We start from the raw sequence: 22,485 nt of genomic DNA, 5'->3' as shown, positions 1-22,485 counted from the left end.
TACTTGGAAAAAAATATGCGATCTGCCAAAAAAAGTTCCCGAATTTTGTTCGGAACTTTGTTGTTTTTATTACTCTTTAATTGAAAAACTATTAAAATATATGTATCTTAATAATAAATTTCTGAAGAAATTGCATAAGGCTTGATGTTTTTGGAAGGGCGGGTAGAAGAAAAGAAATAAGTAATTTTTACTACATTAAATTTATACTCGTGCGTGTTTTTCCCCATTTTTTTTAGAATAGATATAATTCTACAATACACATTGTAACTTTAAGGTAGGAATAACTATATAGGTGATGGAATTAGTGACCAAAGTAATTTTCTTGGAGTTTTGATAAAAATATGATCCATAGTCTCTATTATTATTTAGATTAGATAAATGTATAAACTGTATAATTATTATCAATTGAGTGAAAAAAGGTTCATTTATAGTAAGCAAATTTGTAGCTAAATAGATATAAATTTATAAATAAATAAAATAAATAAAAGATAACTGAATAAAATAAAAACAATTTACTGTTAAGTAATTTATATAATTATTTTATAATATAAAACCATCACTTATGAAGCAGTACAAAATATTTTTTTCTGTATTTAAAATGTAAAAACACAATTTAAACAATGTAAGTATAAATACAACCTATTTGTAAACTTTTCAATTTAAAAGAAAAAGATATGTACCACACAAACTCTCACTTCGATTGTTCAATATACCTTATTTCTTTTTTCTTTTAACAGTATATGTTTGAATTTAGAATGCTGAAAACCGCCTGCATTATTAGGCAGCGTATTATACACAACAGGGAGTCTAAATCACAGTTGATGAACTTATTATTCTTGAAAACAGGTGTAATTTTGGGAGTAATTTATGCCTCATCTTTATTGCCTTTAACCGACAGTTTACGACTCTCAACATATATTTATTCATATTTAATTAATTATAAATTAATTTATTTGTATTTAGTGTTGATGATTGTTTAGCAGCAAAAATCCGCATCTAGACATAATTTTAAGTTTTTTGTTAATGGTTCTTGAGAACTTTTTTCTTAGTATTTATTTTAATAATCATTTACTAGTATTATTTTGTGTAAAAACTGATTAATTATCTAATAAGAGGATGGTCACATTTTTTGAAAAAGATAATGAAAAAATTAAAATTACTAAAACAGTTAAAAGAAAGAGAAAAAAGAAATGAGAGTTTTTTTTATATAATTTAAAGCGTCCTTGATATAAACTTGGAACCAACGAGAATAAACAATGCATGATATTATACTTCACCTATATGTGATAAAACCTATTATTTAAATAAATTAAATACTTATAAAAATAGTAAATTATTCCATTATTTAAACAAAAATAAATAATAAAAATATTATTTATATATAACAGAAAGAATACATAAGTGAGAATTATAGTTCATAAATTATATTATTAATATAATTACAAAAATGTAATTTTAACATTATTTAAACTTTCCTTAATTATTTAATAAATTTTCTCGAACAATTTTGCACGTTTTTCTTCTTTTTATTTAAGAAAAAATTAATAATCTATAGCTTTTCGTAACGATTAATTACGTAAATATAAAATCCTCCATCCATTCACAAAAAACAAAAAGACGACTGTATGGAATACATATTTTTTTAACTTAGAAAAGTAAAGAGGTGTAAAAATGATTTACTTCTCAATTTCTTTTAAATTTCCCTTATCTGGGAATTTTTATTTGAGGTATATAATTACCTCATAATAGTTTAAAACAAACAATTAAAATTAAAAAAAAATTAATATAAATCCAGAAACATTACATACAACTTATTATTACAAGTTATTATTAAAAGATTGTTATTTGAGGTTATTGCATTAAAATTTCTATTACCGCAAAACATTTTATTACAATTTCAGTAAAATTATTCCCCATTATAGACTATTATTAAAAACTGTGTAGTGAAGGATACGTCACCGTTATTCATATGAGGTCGTAAACAGATACATTAATTAAATGTATCACTAATCTTAATTTTTTGGTCCGAAAAAAGATTAAAGAACGCTAAGTTGAAATTTTTGGGCACTTAATCACTTTGTGCCGATGAAAGTTCTACTTTCCGTAGTCTTACTTTAATAAATGACATCTTCAAAAACGTATTATTTAATGAAAATATAAATTTAAAATATTTGAGGGGCAACCTCTAATGAGATATTTATAGATGGTGAGATAAATTTACTCGCTCATGTAAATGTCAAAAGCGGGTTTTTATACAAAACGTTCGGAATTTGCGGTGAACTCGAATTATGGAAGTGTAATGACGAAATTTTCTTAATTATTACTTTATGTTTTTGTATCATTATTATACAGAAACGGATTTTATAATAACTGGAATAGTTTATAAAAGATGTTGAAAATGCCCTCCTTCAACATGAATACAATACTGCCCACGTTTCAATCTGCTATCAAACATTTTAACCAGCTGATGTACTGTAATGTCTTACACGTATGCAGTTATTGTGGTTTTTAGTTCGTCAATCGTGCGTGGTCTGTTGCGAACACGGATTGTTTCGCCGTCCCTCCATAAAGTAATTTGGGAGAGTCGGATCGGGCGATCGTGCAGACCACAAACCCATCGAAATGATTCGCTCACCAAAGACATTTTGTAAAAGAACTATTGACTTGTAAGCTTTGTACGCTGCAGCACCATCTTATTGGAAATATCCGTCACTATTTCCACTTCTATTAACTAACTAATGGAGGTTTGTTAAAACAGCATAATAATGATCACTTAATAGTGATCATTATTATGCCGTTACAATACAATTGTATATTATGTATTACGTATATTATTACGTGTATTATTGTATATTATGCCGTTACAATACAATTAATATTGTATTTTCAAAAAAGTGTTGGACCCACAATTCACGTTCTACTCACACCGACCCAGACTCCAACTTTCGTTTCGTGTAAAGATTGTTCGTGTAATTCATGAGAGTTAGTTGTCGATTACAGTCGCGTATTTTGCGAATTAATATACTCTCCCAAATGAACCCACGCTTCATCAGTAAAAAATGTAATGTCAAGGATACGTAAGGAATTTTGGTCAATAAAAAAGTTTAAATCATTGATAATAATTTAATTTTTGCCGTGATCTGTAGGCTTCAGTTCTTGTAAACACATTACTTTGTAGTGGATAAGTTTCAGTTATTTTCTTAGAGCTTTATGTGCGTAGGAAGTCTGATATCTTGCTGCTGTGCTAACTTATGCGTTGATTTTGATGAACTTTCTGCCATAGCATCCGAAAAATCAAGCAACTTCTTCGTTTATTTTAGGTGGTCTTTCACTTCGATCAGCGTTTTCAACAGAGTCTGTTTCCCGAAATTTTTCAGTAAGATTAACTGTATTGAGGTGGGGAAAAGAATTATTTGGAAGCTTTTCAAAAACTTGCATTTCCCTAAATCAGTAGACTAGTCACCTTCACGAAAGACGTCTTCAACGAGAAAAAATGCATTTATCTACCGAAAGAACCATTAAGTTTTTCACAACTATTGATTCCGATAAACGAGACGAAGCACGTTCAATTAAAAATCAAAAACTGACATCTTGGTATATTACGGAGCAACGCCCAACGACTCACAGGGCAACCAACCTAACGCCGAAAAAACAGAATGTCCGCATAATTCTAAAGCATACTGCACAGCGACTTTCCGAATGTACTATACTGGTAAACAATTAAAAACATCCGAGTTTTTTTACTTTTGATGGTTAAAGTTTAAGTTTCTAAAATACAAAACTTGTTATCACCCCGGAAATTTGTGAAATGTGGGCTCAAGTATCCAACTGAATTATAAATCTTTCAGCCAAGGGTTATTTGTTTATAACAAGAATAAATAGATTATTAAAATAATATTTAAAAAAAAAATATTTAAAAAAATCCAATCTGATCCTTATTTAAAAATATTTTTATTTCTAGGGAGAGTGTATTATTCCTTATAGATCTGAGTTAGAATTTTCTGATGAGTTTTGGAAAACTATTCCTAGCGTCACATAATCTGATATAAACTTTTAAACGGACATCATTACGTTCCCTTTGTTATAAATGGCATCTAAAGGCAAATACGGGTATTACACAGAAGTATAATATTTTTTTAACATATTTAATACTATTTACAAAGATTTGAAAAAAGAGACTGATAAAACTAAATAATTATGTTTATTTTATGTTGTTTTTTCTTAATCTATAACAGTTAGGGAATGTATTTTATTGATAAAAAACTGGCGAAACACACACACACACATATCTGTTAAAAAAATGTAGGATGTTAAAAGCTGATAAAAATAAGATTGAAATGAATGACATATTTACCCACCAGAAGTCTAGATCTTTAAGAAAAGATAACTATCATTCGAGGTTTCCTTATCATTTAAGGCCGTACTGTAAAACAAAGTTATATTAATGCCTGGATTGCTGAGCCAGCTGTATCACTGACTGGCTAAACTGAAGGCCCTGGCTTTGATTTCCTGCAAGTCTATAAATTTTCATAAGGAGATAAGGATAAGTATAAGTATTAGCATAAGTCTTTTTTGAGGCTTAAAAATAGTCCACCGTAAAATTTAAATAAATTATCTTTATTACCAAAGAAGAGAATCGTACAATTATTTGTAACAGGGTTTCTAGCTCAAAAATGAGGTAAGGGACTTGGCAAGTTCAAAGTTGTATAATGAAGTTTAATTTCTATTTCTTTTCATTTACGTATAACCAGTATCACACTAATAGGGCACCGACAAATAAGATAAGTTTTTATCAAAATTCTATCTTTTTCTTTTTTAGTTATGCAAAATCGAAATTAAAACCATTTCTATTATTTAATTTAAAAAATGTAATCTTATTATTTTTTTTTTTGTTTTTTTAAGTACCATTTATGAAAAATTTTCTACAGTTTTATTTGTTATACATAACCTGATATGAGTTGCAAGTAACAATTTAAAATGGCACAGAAATTCTCAAGAATTGCTATCAAGCAATCATGATGGGCAGTCTAATGAAAGATAAGTGTGAAATGGTTTTTTGTAATCTTCTTCATTGAGCAAAACATACTTGACATAATCACCATTCAGACAATTCGAAATTTAGGTAATATCCATTTCTACTAGTTATGACAATCGCTCTGTTCATTACAGAGAATTTCAGTATGGAAATTATTATTATTATCAGAAAAAGCAAGAGTGACTTACACCCTGCATAATTAACATTTATTACAGCCACAAAAATAATAGGGCAGATAATATAAAGCAAAAAATTAATGCAACCCTTTCTGTTGCAAAACAATACGTTCTTCTTTAAGTACTTCCTTAACTGGGCAAGGAAAGAAACACAAACGAGATTAAAAAAAAAAACGAGTGTATGAAATCAGCTTCTCAAGCAATTCCGTTTTATTTCCTGCTTAATAAATTTCAAACAATTTTGCTTTTTTGGCTCGGGTCAAATACCGCCCACCTGGGAAAACAATAAATAATTTTTTAAAAAGTAGTATCTTCCGTTTCGCTATATTCAAATTATCAAATAAGAATTTTCGTTTCAATGATTGAAACAAATTGCTGGTTACTATTTCATGAGAATCATTATAGAGACATAAGAACCAAAGAAATGTACCATCCAAAATACATTATCTTTTGGTAGTCGTAAAGAACTAAACCTTTTAATATTATTTTTATCATGAACTCCCTTTTTACTTAAGAATAAAGGAACTAAAGATAAAATTTTTATAAATTATTGTTTTTTTATTATCATTTTTATTATTATTCTAATATTATTTTTATTTAAAAAAATAAATTATTTTTAGAATAATTAAAGTATTTTTATTTTTATAAACGCTCAGGAAAACCCTTCCCTTTTCCGTCGTTATAAAATTAATTAAAAAAAACAACCGCTCCCTAACTTTAAGTTTAACATAATTATTTACAGATAATAATAAAAGAATGCAATATATGTAATTCAATAAAATAGTGTTTAAATTAAGCTAAATAATAATTTTATTTAATGAAACTGAAATTAAAAGATCCATTTCTTACGTTAGATCGGTTAAATACCTTATTGATACAAAACTGGCAACACACACATACACACACATCTGTTAAAAAAATGTAGGATGTTAAAAGTTGATTGAAATGAATGAGATATTTACCCACCCAAATATTTGCAAGTTATGTAAGGGCATATTGCATAAACCGATTTATTAAAAAATGCAAATAAATTCAACTTTGTAAACTTTAAACATAACTATAATAGCAAATCAGATATAAAATAATCTGGTATAGACACTATATGACTTCCTTGACGCATATTAAATTACATGTACACATTTTTTTTTGCATTTAAACTGATTTCATTTGAAAGTGAGATACGATCCTCCAATTGTTTAATAAAGTGGACAGTTACACAATTGCACTGCGCGGACCCACATCGCACCACATTTTTTTGTGGTATCCGTATCAGCATTTTGTATTAGTTTATATATTAATTTTGTTTCACGTCGCTCAAGTAGACACGTGAAGTAAGTGAGAACGTGTCGGATCCTTAACCATGCACGCATCGGTTCGAATCCGACTTCATTTATATATATTGATTTATTAATAATTATTAACCTCTGTAAAAAAAGTTTTGAATTAAAATGAAAAGTACATAGAATTTTATTTCACTTATATTTCATGATTTTTTTTCATACTTTTTTTTTCAATTAGAGGTTAATAATTTTTAATAAATTAATATATTTAAATTAAAAAAAAGAAGATAAATCTTTTTTGAAATCTGAAAACCGAAATTTTTCGCGATTACAATACTTCCTTTACTTCGAACGAGGAAGTAAAAAAATCATGGTAAATAATAGAACCATCTGTAAATCAGCTATAAATTTTAAATGAAATGGGGCAGCCCTCTTTCGGTGGTATGGATTCGGCATTCCACCAAATTAATTTTTTTTTTTTAAGTTTTACACAGTTTGGATTCATTTTAAGTTATTAAAAAATTGAAGCTAATAATACTTTAATCAATTTTTCAAGATAGTTTTTTACTTCCTTGTACAAGGCAAATGAAGTATTGTGATCGCGAAAAATTTCAGTTTCCAGATTTCAACGGAAATATCCATTTTGACCATTCCTGAATCTATTTAGACTAGTTTCGTCGTTACGACTTTACCTACGTACGTATGTATGTATCTCGCATAACTCAAAAACGATTAGCCGTAGGATATAGAAATCTTGGATTTAGGATAATTGTAACATTTAGTTGTGCATGCCCCTTTTTGATTGCAATTGGCTGAACCAAAAGTGTCCGAAAAAGCCCAAAATCAAAAAAATTCGCATTCTGGACTTTTCTTAACTGCAGTAACAAGCCCTCATTGAGAGTTTTTCAACGATATATCATAAAAGTTTAATATTATAATGCCAAATAAAAGTTTAATTAATGAAATATTTATCGTAGGGGAAAGCACATCGGTTCGAATCAGACATCATCTCTTTTTTTTTAACTTTTTTTTAATTTGAATGTATTAGTTGATTAATAACTATTAACCTCTCATTGTAAAAAAGATTTTACGATGAGTAATAATTCAATAACAAAAAAAAATATATGAAAAAATACCAAAAGTTTTTAATAAAAAAAGTTTTATATACTTTTCAATTTAAAAAAAATGAGTAAATGCAATTTAATAGGCGTACAAGGAAATCAGGTGTTTTCTACATCAGATTTAAAAAATTTCAAATTCCTAGCTTCTTCTGAACAAAACATTGAATTTTCAAGATTTTCAAGAACATATTATTTAATTTTCGATATATTTTGGTTGAATACAAAAACTGAGATAATGGCATCACAGAAAACCCGTTCGATTGATTTTTCCACAACTAGGCAGAGAAAAAAAAGAAAATATTAATTTCTTTGTGATTTTTATCAGGTATAAGTAGGGAAAAAGATATATTTTTTCCTTCACTTTTTTTGGGTTTTAAGAAAGTTTCAAAAAGAATTATTATATAACTAATAAAAAAAGAAAGACTAATAAAATAACATAACGCTCGAATTTCTTCTCTTATTATGAACCAAGTTATTAATTAAGATTGGATCACAAAAATATAACGCGTTTTCAATAAAAGTCAAAAGTAAAGGAGTCTAACAATAGATCGTTCATGATGGAAAGAGTTTGCTGAAACTTTGTTAACTAGATTTACACACCCAGAACATGCAGCCCCTAACCGAGTAGTCTATATATGTTCATTACTGTCAATTTCAGAGGAAACATAAATTAAAATTTGTCGAAAATTATTAAAAATTTACCAAAAAATCGCGTACCAAATTTATCATAATACGCGCATATAATATAAATCTGTTAAACTTTTATAATTTATCGCGGAAATCATAAATTAATAATTTCTCTTAATCATTTTCCTCGTGTATTGGAAACGTTTGCTAAAAAGTGAGTGATTAATTATAACAAAATCCAAATGAAAATGACAGAGCTCCAATTTTCAATATAAATTCTAAAAACTTGGGTTCACTGTTTGTATCATTACCTTGTTATAAGTTGTACTACCAAAATGAAGAAAAATTTCATTTTCTTCAATTGTAATTTGGGATTAAAAACAATACATCTAAACACAGTCAGGTACTACTTTGCATCATTATTATTATTATTATTATTATTTATTTTCATTTTACTTTAGCAATACGAAAATAAATTTGTGCTGGTAGAAGTAACATCGCTGAACTTATGAACATACCGTAAATTAAGGTATTATAACATACCGAGGTTAAAACTGATATCTAAATTTTTACAAGTTACAAATAAAAAATATTCGTCCTCGGTTATATAATTTACTATATTTCAAAAATAGAATTAAAATAATAGTAATGAACCAAGAAAGAGAAGAAAACTTATGTATAAATCACTTGAAATGTGTGATAAGAAAAAATGAATTAACTTGCGTAATAACTGATTTTTTCATTTACATTTACTATTTACTTACTTTTTGTATTATAATTATTAAAGGTTTAGTATGTTATAAATATTTTTGTTTACAAACAACTTAACAAGCATTGAATACATAATCTCATTTTGTTTTAACGTTAATAAATTGGTAATTAAATGTTAGTATAAATTAAAGGTAACAGCCGTTAAAAAATCACAAAAAAATACTATTTAAATAAATAGTCTTAACAATAGCAACAAACATAAGAAAAATAAAGTTAAATGTAAGAAAATTAAAATAATAAATAAATATCTTTTTATAAACGACATTGAGAGTATTTCTTTTTGAAATTCATAAAAGTAAATAAAAATGTATAATTACTGTAAAAATTGTGGTACGGACAAGAAATATCAGAACGTTTAATGATTAGTTTGCAAGTATTCTACCTATGTTTCTATATTAAAAACACAGAAGGTGGGCTGTTTATTATGTAAATATCGATATGATCAATAACTAATCGTTACACCACTTTCCTTTGACATCAGTACTTCTCATTTTTCTCCTTGTGATATATTATAAGACATTCTGCTTTTCCGTAGAAAATTAAACAACAAAAAAAAGTCCTGGTTATTAAGGGTTCTCGTAGGCAATCATAAAGTACGAGTAAAAATCCTAAATATAAAAAGGGAGTGTGTGTGTGTGTGTGTGTGTGATAGCGCGCGCGAGAGTACGCATAGTATTCACATACTACAGTACATATCATAAAGAAAACAATAGTATAATATACGTGTACACACATTTTTTTTATTTATTCTAAGTACAAATTCATAAAAGCACTCCGCTACTAAAAACTTCATTTAATATTCTTTAACGTTATATTCCATCAACTTATCAGATGTATGAGAATGGAAGTAATTTTCAACTCTTATATCATCACATAGATAGAAAATACATTATTCAATCTCTTCAAATACTTCTTTTTTGTCAAAATTCGTTAAAAACTATTAAATCCAATTTTTTTAAAATTACGTTTAATTAAATCTTAAAACGGAGTATCTTAGCACAGAATTGAATTTCTGTTAACTTTTACCATTTTACTGACTTAACAATCATTTATACTGTTTTAAAATTATTTTTTTATTTTATAGATAAATATAAAAGGAAATAATTTCCATCGTAAAGGGGTAAAGTAATTTTCAATTTTATCTCATTGATGGAAAAGCTAAATTTTAAGCTGTATGCAAACATGAACAAAGTGCTTTATAAAACAATTTTGCCGGATTTTTTAAAATAAATGAAATATCTATTTTTACTTCATAGAAATATTTATTTTCAAATCCAATATAAGTTATTTTAATTAGTTTTAAGATTTAAATTATCTTCTGACTCACCGTAACTTATTACAAGTTAATTCTGAAATAAAGTAAAAAATACAAATGTGTTTGATTACACCGAAGCTAGTTTCGAAACATGTAATCAAAAACTATGAAAATTTTCATCACCTTTTTCGATCAAATAATGCTTCATTCCTTTTCAATATAAAAGTTGATATGATTAAAACAGTATCGTTAGTTTTGTGAAAAGGTTCTTGGAGATGGAGCATATAATGTAAGACACACCTCACAAATATTATTATTTTATTATTATTATTAAACCATTGAATATGCGTGTATAATATTAATTAACGTTAACAGAATAATGGCCTTTTTTGTTGTTACGTTCAATCGGCATACGTGTATTTTTTTGTACAGTAATCAAAACAATCATTATTATTGTTTATTAAATAATATGAGTAATTATAATATACGTATCTCGCTGATAATGCAAAATTATATTTACAAATAATATACACTGATGTAATAACATAATAACCAACAAAAATTATACTGTAAATAAATAATATTTACCTTTCTTAAAATAATTTCCTAATTTAATTAAAAAGTATTATGTTCATCCTATTTCTGTAATGTTATTGAATTGTATATTGTTTGGCGAACGAAAAAATAAAAAAGAATCAAATTCTTACAAAAATGTTGTACATATAATAATTACTTAGTCGGCATATTCTAGACAGAATATATACAATGTATAGTTTTATAAAATTTATTTTCCTTGAAAATTTTGGCGGAGTGGTAGCCTCCCGGCCTTTTATCCGGAGGTCCCGGGTTAAAATCTCGGTCAGACATAACATTTATCATACGCTACAAAATTCAATCTCCACATTCCCACGGACAATCTTCAAGCTTATGTTTGGAATTAATTCATTAGGCCAAAAAAATATGATTAATGAATTGATTTTAAAATCGTTTCACTTTTTTTCATTTTTTTTCCCTTAAATAGGAGAACTACGTGCTAAATAGGAATATTTACTTAATAGGACTCTTTCTTTTTCTGTTTAGCCTCCGGAACCACCATTAGGTATAAGTTCAGAGAATGAATGGGGATGATATGTATGAATGTAAATAAAGTGTAGTCTTGTACAGCCTCAGGTCGACCATTCCTGAGATGTGTGGTTAATTGAAACCCAACCACCAAAGAATATCGGTATAGTATTCAGTACGGTCTAGTATTCAATTCCGCATAAAAGTAACTGCCTTTACTAGGATTTGAACCTTAGAACTCTAAACTTCGAAAATCAGCTGATTTGCAATGACGAGTTCACCACTAGACCAGCCCGGTGGGCTTCTACTTAATAGAACTTTTCTTTTTCCTGTTTAGCCTCCGGTAACTACCGTTTAGATAATTCTTCAGAGGATGAATGAGGATGATATGTATGAGTGTAAATGAAGTGTAGTCTTGTACATTCTCAGTTCGACCATTCCTGAGATGTGTGGTTAATTGAAACCCAACCACCAAAGTACATCGGTATCTACGATCTAGTATTCAAATCCGTGTAAAAATAACTGGCTTTACTAGGACTTGAACGCTGGAACTCTCGACTTCCAAATCAGCTGATTTGGGAAGACGCGTTCACCACTAGACGAACCCGGTGAGTTTCTACTTAATAGAACTAAATAGGGATTACGTTACTCCGTCTACCGGCTGTAATTTCATCCACCTTTATACTCCTTAATTACAATATCATTTATAATATACATATATATAAAAAAAAAAAATAAGTGTACTATAAGAAAACTCTTTATCATAAGTTCAATAAAATCTTAGATTTAATTCTTTGGGTTACGGATAAGGTATAATCACCAATTTTGGTAATTTTATGGAGGAATGAACACAACTGTCCAAATATTTTAATTAACCAAGAAAAAACTGAAATGAAATATTGCGATGTTTAAATTGTAAATTTTTAAAACGTGTTCTGCAAGGGCAAGTAAAAAAATTATTACCGTTTTGGAAATTCAACACACCCTGCTTTACAAAGCCATCTAACTGCCAATCTTCTGTCCATCCTAAATAAGTTAAAAAAGATTATTTTTTTCTTTTCTTTATATCCCTCCTCCCAGGTCCGGACCCGCAATTAAGCATTATCACGGCACTGGGAGGTACCATCGCCTCTAACTACCAGGATGGAGCAGTGCCAGGCCCGGCTATGCCGTTCCATTACTTAGAAAAATTCAAACCTTTCAACGCGTTTTTTTTTTTTTAACTGGTTGGGTCGTTTTTGGGCAATTATAAACAGAGATTATCGGCTAATTTCCTTTATTATTTTTTTTTATCTATTTGTATGCATTCCATGAAAAATTCGTAGTTAAAACAATTTTGAGATAAAGATGTACAAGAAAACATGCAAAACAGAAAAAAATAAACACTGATGGTAGATGAAGATAATTCACTATTATTATTTAATAGAAGCTTACATTCCATTTTTGCTGATTTTTCATTTAGTTTAAATGTAACTTATATAAATGGCCTGTTTACAAATATAATTATAAGGTTCAGATCATAAATGAATTCCTAACGTAACTTTATTTTCTCTAACATTTACCTTATATATTGACATGTGACGTTAATTGATTCTTTGAATTTTATTCAGCGTATTTCTATTACTATGAATAATGTTATATTATACACTAGCATTCATTTGGATTTAATAATTATTGATACGATATACAGAAAGAAAATCTTACTCACAAATATAACAGTATTTAGTACAATAAAATACTATTTTCGTTCTGTTATTGTAAAATGTTAAATTAACTAGTAACATTAAAAGACATTGATTTATATGAGTTTATACTATCTTATAATTAGGACATTATTAATAACAGACATGGACAAGATAAATAAGGTTATTGTGATTCAAAACTCATTCAAAAGCGGAGAACTTCTTAAAATACAATTGGATCCTATAACAGGCATCTAATCTACTGCCATCATTAAATAGTATGAATTAATAATTACATAAAGTATAAAAAATACTCGAGAAATAATCTATCATTTCGGCTTATGTCTTGAAAAAAGGTGGCCAAAATTTGGCTTTTGGCCAAATTTCCTATAATAATTCAAAAATTATAAAAGGTTTTAAAATTTGCGAGCACAAAAGTGTTCCAAATATTATGGTGAACAGTGTTTGTTCCAAAGACGATTTTATTAGACTATGGTACGAGAAGTACATATTCGTGTTACAATGGTATATGTTTTTTATGCCTATGTTATTCAAAAACCGTTACAGTGATAGTAATGAAAGTCATATCAAACTATTTATTTTAACAGAGAGGGTGATATTGAAAATTAAATAAAATAAAATGGGAACAGCAGACATCACTTAAAAACAAAAATTGTTTCAAATTCTTAAAGTAGAAGATATATTAAATTTTACATTAGAAATACATTTCAAATAATTTCAATAATAAATAATTTAAAAAAAAGATGAATAAATAATTTAATTTAATTAAAAAACAATTTAAGGTTTTTAAGAAACCTTATCGGACCATCTAAGAATCAACGATTTCATTCTCACGAGGACTTCATATTTCAAGCGGTTAAAAGTGGTAAATGACAAATATTTCAGCCTTTTCCTTGTCACTCTTAGGCCAAGTTCTATCAGACGTTTTCAGTTTGGGATGTGAGGATGAAGGTAGTCGGAAGTTCCTCGTGGCCCTCCATAAACAGTAATTGTCTTTACGCAAAGGTGAATCAATAAAATATGAACATTAATAATTGAAAAAAAAAATTAAATAGATCTTTTCATAAAAAAGAGATAATTGTAAAATTTAATTTAAATTGATTAGCGGAAACATAAAAAGAAATAATTTTAAATCGGTACTGAGAAAAATCAAAAGAAAAAACAACACATGTAATATGAATGAATTTTATATGGCTTTAATATTATTTTTACAACAGTAAAAAAATTCAAATTTAATAAAGCAACAAGATCTTGACTTTATATCATTGTAAATAACCCAGTCAACATATCGATTAATTTTAACAAACGTAAAAAAAAGATCCGGCTTAAAAAACCTTGTTAAAAAGTAAACAATAATACTATTTATTTTTAATCTCGACTTTCAGAAATTGACACCAACTATAACAGCTTACTAACCTTTAATTATGAGTCAACTGGTATAAAGTCGTATAAAAACATTCAAAATATACGTTCGAAGAAAAGGCGTTCCCAATAAATGCCAAAGGGATAACATGTACTCGTATTTTAATAAAGATAAGAAAAAGGAATGCAGAAAAAACGAAATAAAGGATTGCTTCTGAGTTATCCACTGAAATATGGGAACAATTGTCTTTTTTTATTTTAAGGTACCTTTTTTGTTTTGTTTAACCTCCGGGATAGGTATTGCTTCAGAGGATGAGATTAATGATTTGTAAAATGGAGTAACATTGAATTTTACTATTTTTTTAATTTCTTGGTAACAAACATAGATATCAGGTTGATTTTATATGAGTGTAATCTTCACGTGAATATCTAAAAATAATTTCTACATTTTTCGAAATTTCTTCGATAATTGGGTTCTTCACTAAACCGAATATTCTGTGGCATGTCAGCGTGTATAATGCAGGGCACTAGAGTTGATATTCAGTATTAATAAATGATACCTTTATTTTGTTCATCAAAAAGACTGAATGCATTTTAAACATCATTATTTTCATAGAAAATAATTTTGCAACTGGTACCTTTCTATTTAAGGCGATTAATATGTGTCGCAATCGTGAAACAAATTAGGTGCAAACTATAAGAAACAAATTAATATGCCTCTTTATGTTAAATTTAATTACTGTAAAAAAGTAAGGTGGTGTAAAAAATGTTTAGAATTATAGGAAAACATTTCAAAAAATTATTTTACTTAAAGTTCTATAACGAAATTTATTATTTTTTTCTTAAGTTTGCTGAAACTAACTAGTAATGTAGCTTTAGCAATCGATAATGCCGTATTAGGTGATTTTAGAAATTACGAGTAAATTATACTAATATTCAAAACATTCGATATAATATGCAATAAAAGTTTTAAATTTTATTTCTTTTTATTTTGCTTTTTCCTTTATATATATATATATATTTATTATTATTATTAATAATACATTAAATATAAAAAGCATTAACTCTCAATAGCGGACACATCTCATTAACGTTAAATTTGTAATTCCCTACCAGACTTCAGTAGGTTTCAATAGTGAAACTACTTCTATTAGAACAATTATTAAACCGTAACTTTTTTAAATTATTTGTTGTGTAATAATAATAATAATAAAAAAAACCTCTCTAGCGTTGACGCTTACATTATTTTTATATACAGTAAATTAAAATATACTTAGGCTTCTATAGTCAAACTTATAGAAATACCAATAAAATAAATACGTTTTAATTATAAACTAATAAATAGATTTGCGCTTCACGTTACTAACTTCAATAAACTTAAAGTTTCACATTCTTTATTTTTAAATGCCATAAAATGATACTAGCTAATTTCTATTAAGTCGTTATAAAAAGTAATTTGATTTATTTTCGAATTATAGTGTATGACTTTAAAATATTATTTTATAGACATTTTTTCTTTGAAATTAATTATTCTATTGGTTGTAAAATAAAATGATTTAATATGTAGTTGAAGGAGGCTATATATATATTAATTAAATTGTGTAAAAGCTGCATTCAAGCACAGTTTTTAGTTAATGATGGAAAAACAACAATTTAGAAATCTTATAAAAATGTAAAACTTTAAACAACTGGATATTTTTCTCTTAAATTATTAATCGATTACTCCACTTAAGTGTTATAAGGCTTTATATAATAGTTAATATTACTAGTATTGATAAAAAAAATTCATCAAGTAGTTATATGCGGAAATAATAATTGGTTTTACAAAAAAAATATTTCTTAACTACCAGAATTTTGAATCATATTTTACCTTGTATATAAAAATAAAAAATAAATGTAGATGCTTAAATTTGAAGTTTACTGCTCTACATTTCCAAAAATTTCTTAATTCAATATATCTTCGTAATTTTTTTGTTATAAAACTGAAAATAAATGATGGTTTATTTGCCCGGGCATGATTTGAAAATGGCCGAGCTAATTTTAACTGAATTTTCTGGAAATTAGATTATTTTATCAATATCTAAGAACATAGATAATATATGTTCTTAGACATATTTTATCTATGTCTAATAAGAATTTATTCTATTAAGAGAGAGAATAGAATTAATCAGGCAAAACAAATGTTTATAATTCTTATTAAATATTTCAGTAGCACCCGAAATATTTATGTAGCACTCCTCCACCACTTTATGAAAAGAGTATTTATATATTATTCCTTCATTCTTAGTAAAAATATTTGAAAGAAAAATTAGAACTTTTTTAATCTTTCGACCTTTTTAGATACACTTTTTAACAGTGGAAGGGGTGGTCAAATGTTATTTTTGGCAGAAATTTTTTTATTTATATTTTATGATTGCATTCTAGTAAAATATTTCAAAGGTTACGACTAAAAATACTTAAAAATTTTTTATAAACTATTATATCAGGAATTTTAAAGAACGTCGCCCCATCTTTTCCGATTTATTTATTTCTTTGTGATCAAAGTCCTCAGAAAACATTTCAACAAAAAAATTATATTTTCATTTCATTATTTTCTTAATTTTGTTATTATGACTTCTAATTTGCTACGTACACGTAATATTAACGAGTAAGTAATAGTGAGTGAAATAGTAATTAAAAAAAAATCCCATCTTGCCGAGAATTAAGACTTAAAAACGGGTAGACTTAAAAAAGGTTTTATATAAAATAAAGAATCTCCCGTTTGTTATAAAATTCAAATATAACGACAAAGAATAGCAGTTGATAACTCTGTTCAATACATCTACCAGAGTATATACGAGTAGACCTACTCTTGAAGCGAGTAACAGGGGAAGATAATCCATTAGCTGTCGGAGCGAGATCTGAATGACAGCATAGGCCTTCATAAAGAGAGCGATTTACACAAAATGTTTAATCACTTTTTTAGATTTCATAAATCTTAATAGGAAAATTCGAAATATTCGAAAAATGGTTATCAGGTATAAATAATAAAGATTCCAGTTTATATAGGCTGGAAATTCGGAATCTGTAGACAAACTTAAATTAGTTCAAATGTTTTTCAACATTTATTTATAAAAAAAAATAAATTTTAAAAATCGATTCAAAATTTTTTAAGCTTTAACATTATTTTTAATATTAATTCAAATATATGCAGTTTAAAAAATAAATAAATAAATATGAAAATTAATAAATTAAATTTAAAAATAAATTTGAAAGAAATAAAAAAAAAATTGCACAATTTTTGTTCTATAGATAAGTGTTTCTTTCCTTAAAATTATGACCGTAACACGGTTGTAATATATATATATATATATATATATATATTCTCGTCCCTTTCTAACCTCCAAGATAAAAAAAAAGTATATTAGGGAATGAGAAAGGAAGTAAAATTTTGAACTCAGTTAGGGTTCTCCAACCCTTTATAATCCTTAATATTTAGGATTTATAATTATGATCAAACTAAGGATCTTTTGTATAATTAAACTAATTAAAAATACTTTTGGAGAATTTATGAGATTAATTAGAGTTTAATAATTTTCAAATTTATCTGCCACCACTTCTATTCGTAGAGGCCGTCCCTTGGTTTTTGTTTTAAATAAAGTTAAACAATTTTTCATCTATCATCTTTTTTTTGGATAAATATGAATATATGGGCGAAATGATTCGTTACGGTCAATAAATTTTTGTTTGTTCGTATAATAAAAAAAAAAATCAGTTGCACGTGTACTGTAATTTCATGTGTTATTTTTATTGATATAATAAAAACCTATACAATTATTTAAATTAAGTTTTTTGTTAAATTTTAGAAACATTAAAACAAATTAGATAAAAATAATTGAGATTATATCCTTTAGATACTTATCATATAAATTACATCATAATAACATAATAAACTATAAAACGTGACAAATATATATTATTTACTCGTGTGTGTGTGTTTATTTATATTTCAGAACAGGTATATTATGCAGTATTTAACTTTACATGTTACTAAATAGCTTTAATTTTTTTCCCCATTGATTATAAAGTATTAAAGACAAAAGGGATTGTTGTTGGTCAAGTAATAACCTTCCAGGAGCTTTTTTTTATTTATAAAAACTTCGTATAAAATAAAAAAGAATTAGTTAAAAAATTCCGATATATACATATGTGTTGACCGTTTCTATCTGGCTATACCTCAGAATCTGTTTTTAATACTCGTTTTCAATCATGAAATATGATACTGCAGATTGTGTATAATAGAGAATAAGTTTGACTAATTTTTTGGAAAAATAGTGAGATAAAAAAGATATTGAGGAGGTATTAATCTTTTGCAATTTAGTTTGCAATTTATATTTTTTTTTTTATTAGTTTTTCTTACTTTGAGCTACTGCTTCAGCTTATCGATGTAAAATTTTTTCATTATATTTTCAACTGAAATTAAAGGTAGCAATAGTTTTAAACTGTTAACGCAAAGATAGAAATAGTATCAACTTAATTGGAATATCAACAATTCTTTTATCTTGTTTAAGAATTATAAGATATAGATATGTTAATGTAAGTCTTGTATATAACCGGTCATTGAGCTAATGAATATAAGTACATATTGGTAAATTTGAAATTATATTTTGGATGCAATTATTAGCTAATTGTACATTGTAATTTAGTTTTTAACTTTGAAACAGTCAATAAATATTAAATATGACCATTAATAAATATATTAGTTAATAAAATATATTAAGAATAAATATTAATATATTTCTTTGATTCAAACTTCGACGTGCAAATCATCAAAAATCGTATTTGCGCACAGATAAGGTCGAGCACTCGTTTAAAGTTTTAAAAAAGAAGATGTAACTGAACGTTTGAATTTAACTGAAATTTTTTAAATGGTGAATTGCACGCATTCAAAGTAAATAAATAACTAAAAAAAAAAAAATCTAAATAATGGGCCACCTGTATTTTACAACAATTTTTTAATAATTTCAAATCATATATAATCATGAGGCAAGAAGAAATACGCATTTCCTGAACTGTTTTAGTGATGAATGAAACAACACTTGAATTGATCGGCTAACTCTAATAGAGTTAAATTAATTTTTAATGAAATTAATATCACCGTAACAAAATATTAGTGAATAATTAAGAACCAGTTTAATAATCAATACAACTTATATAAATAAAAAGTCAAAATACAAAAAACTAAAAAGTACATACCTCTTACAGTAGTTGGATCAAGTATATGAACTCGTTTTTTAAAAAATCTTGCTAATAAAACACAAAAAGCCATTCTAAGAAAGTAATGAACTTCTAAGCTCCAATAAAGTACAAGAAGTCCGGTTAAAGCACCAGCCAACACATAACATAACACGACCATTATTAAGTAATAGGTAAGCAAATAATAATTATCAATTAATTATTTATTTAAGTCTTTTCTATTTATTTTTATCACCAATAGTTGTTGACATTAAGCTACAACCAACATAGAATACAAGTACTGTTTTTAATGAAAATAATATAACCTCCGTCATATGGAAAACATTAATATTTATCTTTTAAACATATATATTTTTATAAATAAATAAACAAGTAACAGTTTCTTCTTTTTCCTTCTTAAGTGTAAAAATTATTATTTAAAAAAATAAATACTTTAAAATTCCGATAATAAATTTAATTTTATTAAATATGTTAAAGTATTTAAATAATATAAGAAATTACTAATAGTTATAATAATTTCTTCACTTGTAATAAATTATTTCTACTATTAAATTAACAGAAATAGAAGTATTATTATTATTAACATTTAAAGTTTATTAATTTTATTTTTTCTATAATTGTAATAATAAACTGATTACAACTGTCGGCAACACTTTGCATCAGTTATAATAATAATACGTATATTAAAAAATAAATAATTTGTTGTAATATTGGTGACTATGAGATTTAAGTCGGCTTCGAAAGATTAACAACGAAACGAAATCGGCACAGAACTTGACCCTCCCTAACCGTGACGGGGGTGAACTATCACTGAGTATGTTGTGTTGCAGCCAGCCGCCGTTGTCGGTGCAGTCTTTTCCACTCAGTCACCCTCAGCGGCATCGGTTAACTACGGAGCGCGCGGAGAAGAGAAGGATGATGTACGGATGGAGCGGACGAAGGTAGAGAGAGAGGAAGACGATACCGGTATCGATCATCCGTTGGTATCGTTTAGTTGCCGGTAGGTGCGCTGATGTCGATTTTTCTCTGCTCCTGCTCACACCCTTTTAAAAAGACGCCAACACGGACGCCGATCTTACACTAAACGTTGACAGTCGTGCGTATATATTTATTTTATTCCGCAAGTCGCGTGATTTTATTAATAATAAATGGAGAAGGTGAGCGCGTTGCTCTACGCACTGACAACTGCAGTAGCGTTACCTTGCTAGAACTGCGGTCATTTAAACTATAGCCATTCCTCTTATATATATAGACAAGGAGTTAAGTAGTAGTACGTCAAGGTCGACTGCCGCCGCTACCATTCATTTAATACTCAGCTGGGGAAAATACCAAATTCGAAAATGTAAACAAACATATTTACTTATTAAATTGAAACATCGATTTTATATTTTAATTTGATTAATAAAATTCTTTATTTGCTAACAACATAAAACAAAAAGTAAGGAGCACACGTATGGAAATTCAACATATATAAATTGAGTTTACATTAAAATTGTAGTTCTTGATTTTTGCTAGGGTTATAATACTATCTGGGATAATTTTGTTAGTAAATAAATAAAAATATTCTCGTTCCTTAGAACCAGCCCTTGTCAGAAAATACAAAAATTAGTGATTTAATTTGTTTAATACTTTAGTTGTTTCATTTTATCTGGTAAAATTAATTACTTAAAAGCTTACTGAGTGAGAAACTCAGGTAGAAGAAAATATTTTACGTAGAGACGAAGGACCAGATCTGAAAACAAACCAGGAATCTGAAAACAAACGGAAGAAAACATTTTTTTGTTGTATAATTAGATTTAAATTTTATTTTGGTTAATAAACTTTGGTAGGTTTATTTTAATACAATGCGTACGATTTAGTTTTAATTTAGTGAAACAAAAGAAGAAAATTCGTTTATTTAACAGAGAGTTGCAGCTCTCATTCAGAATATAAAAAAACGTTTATCTAAAATTGTTGAAAATACGAATACTTGATTTATCTCAAATCTTTTTTTCTTTAATAGAGCACCCTAAGTGATTAAATAAGAAAAACTCTATTTTTCTTCAAGAGTGAGTAAACTGTCCGTTGTAAATATTTTATGTTATGCCACTGCTAAGATTGCAATTATGACTAAATATTTTTCGGCGATAATTTCATCAGTTTTGACAAAACATAAACATGTTATCCACGTGTATAATCGTAAAACCTCTAACCAAGGGCATTGTCAGGAACAATTATCAGTTACCCACTATCGGGAAGAAAAATATAAAAACTTATGCTTGCTAAGATTGCAACATTTCAATGAACAAAAAATAATGTGAATGTAATAAACATAAAAAATAAAAACCAACTTCAAGAACAGTATTCTAAAAATAAAATTAAAAACAAACCTTTTCAATTTTAAATTTCGAATTTTTCAACCGGTAGAAATAAAAAAAAGAAGAATTCGAATTCAAGGAAATTACTATTTACAACTTGTTTGTTTTAGCGTCACTTTTTAAAATAAATTTATAAGATTGAAAAATTATTATATTTACTAATTTAATTATTATCATTAATAATTATGTTTAATCATTAATTGTCATTACATTTAATCACTAGTTACTATCTTTAATTTAATTATTATCATTTATTAGGTAAGTCTCTTTGAAGCTTTTAAACTTACTTAAAATATGGGTAGACTTAACAAAAGCGCTGCCGGGGTGAAAAAATACAGGTAGATTTAAAAGTAATGCTGACAATATAAAAAAAAGATGCGCACAAGTTTCTCAAACTTTCTGATAGAAATAAAAAAAGGAGTACAGAGAAGTGATATAAATAGTCTATAAACAAGCGTGAGTTAAGACTGTATGAAGTATTAGAATATGTAAATTCCAGGC

The 22,485-nt window shown here is 26.9% G+C and overlaps 1 protein-coding gene across 1 annotated transcript in view; it reads right to left on the bottom strand.

The window, feature by feature from the left end:
• Positions 1-19,999, bottom strand: part of LOC142320327 (protein THEM6-like) — a 172,149-nt gene extending 152,150 nt beyond the window's left edge. The window contains exon 1 of the mRNA XM_075358032.1: positions 19,628-19,999. Within this exon, the coding sequence (XP_075214147.1) occupies positions 19,628-19,787 (160 nt within the window). The 5' untranslated portion in view covers positions 19,788-19,999. The remainder of the gene's footprint in view (positions 1-19,627) is intronic.
• Positions 20,000-22,485: the final 2,486 nt, after the last annotated feature.

This window comes from Lycorma delicatula, chromosome 2, assembly GCF_047948215.1.
Source record: "Lycorma delicatula isolate Av1 chromosome 2, ASM4794821v1, whole genome shotgun sequence".
NCBI lineage: Eukaryota > Metazoa > Arthropoda > Insecta > Hemiptera > Fulgoridae > Lycorma > Lycorma delicatula.
Note: the sequence above shows the minus strand (reverse complement) of the source record. Positions and strands in the feature narration are given on the sequence as shown.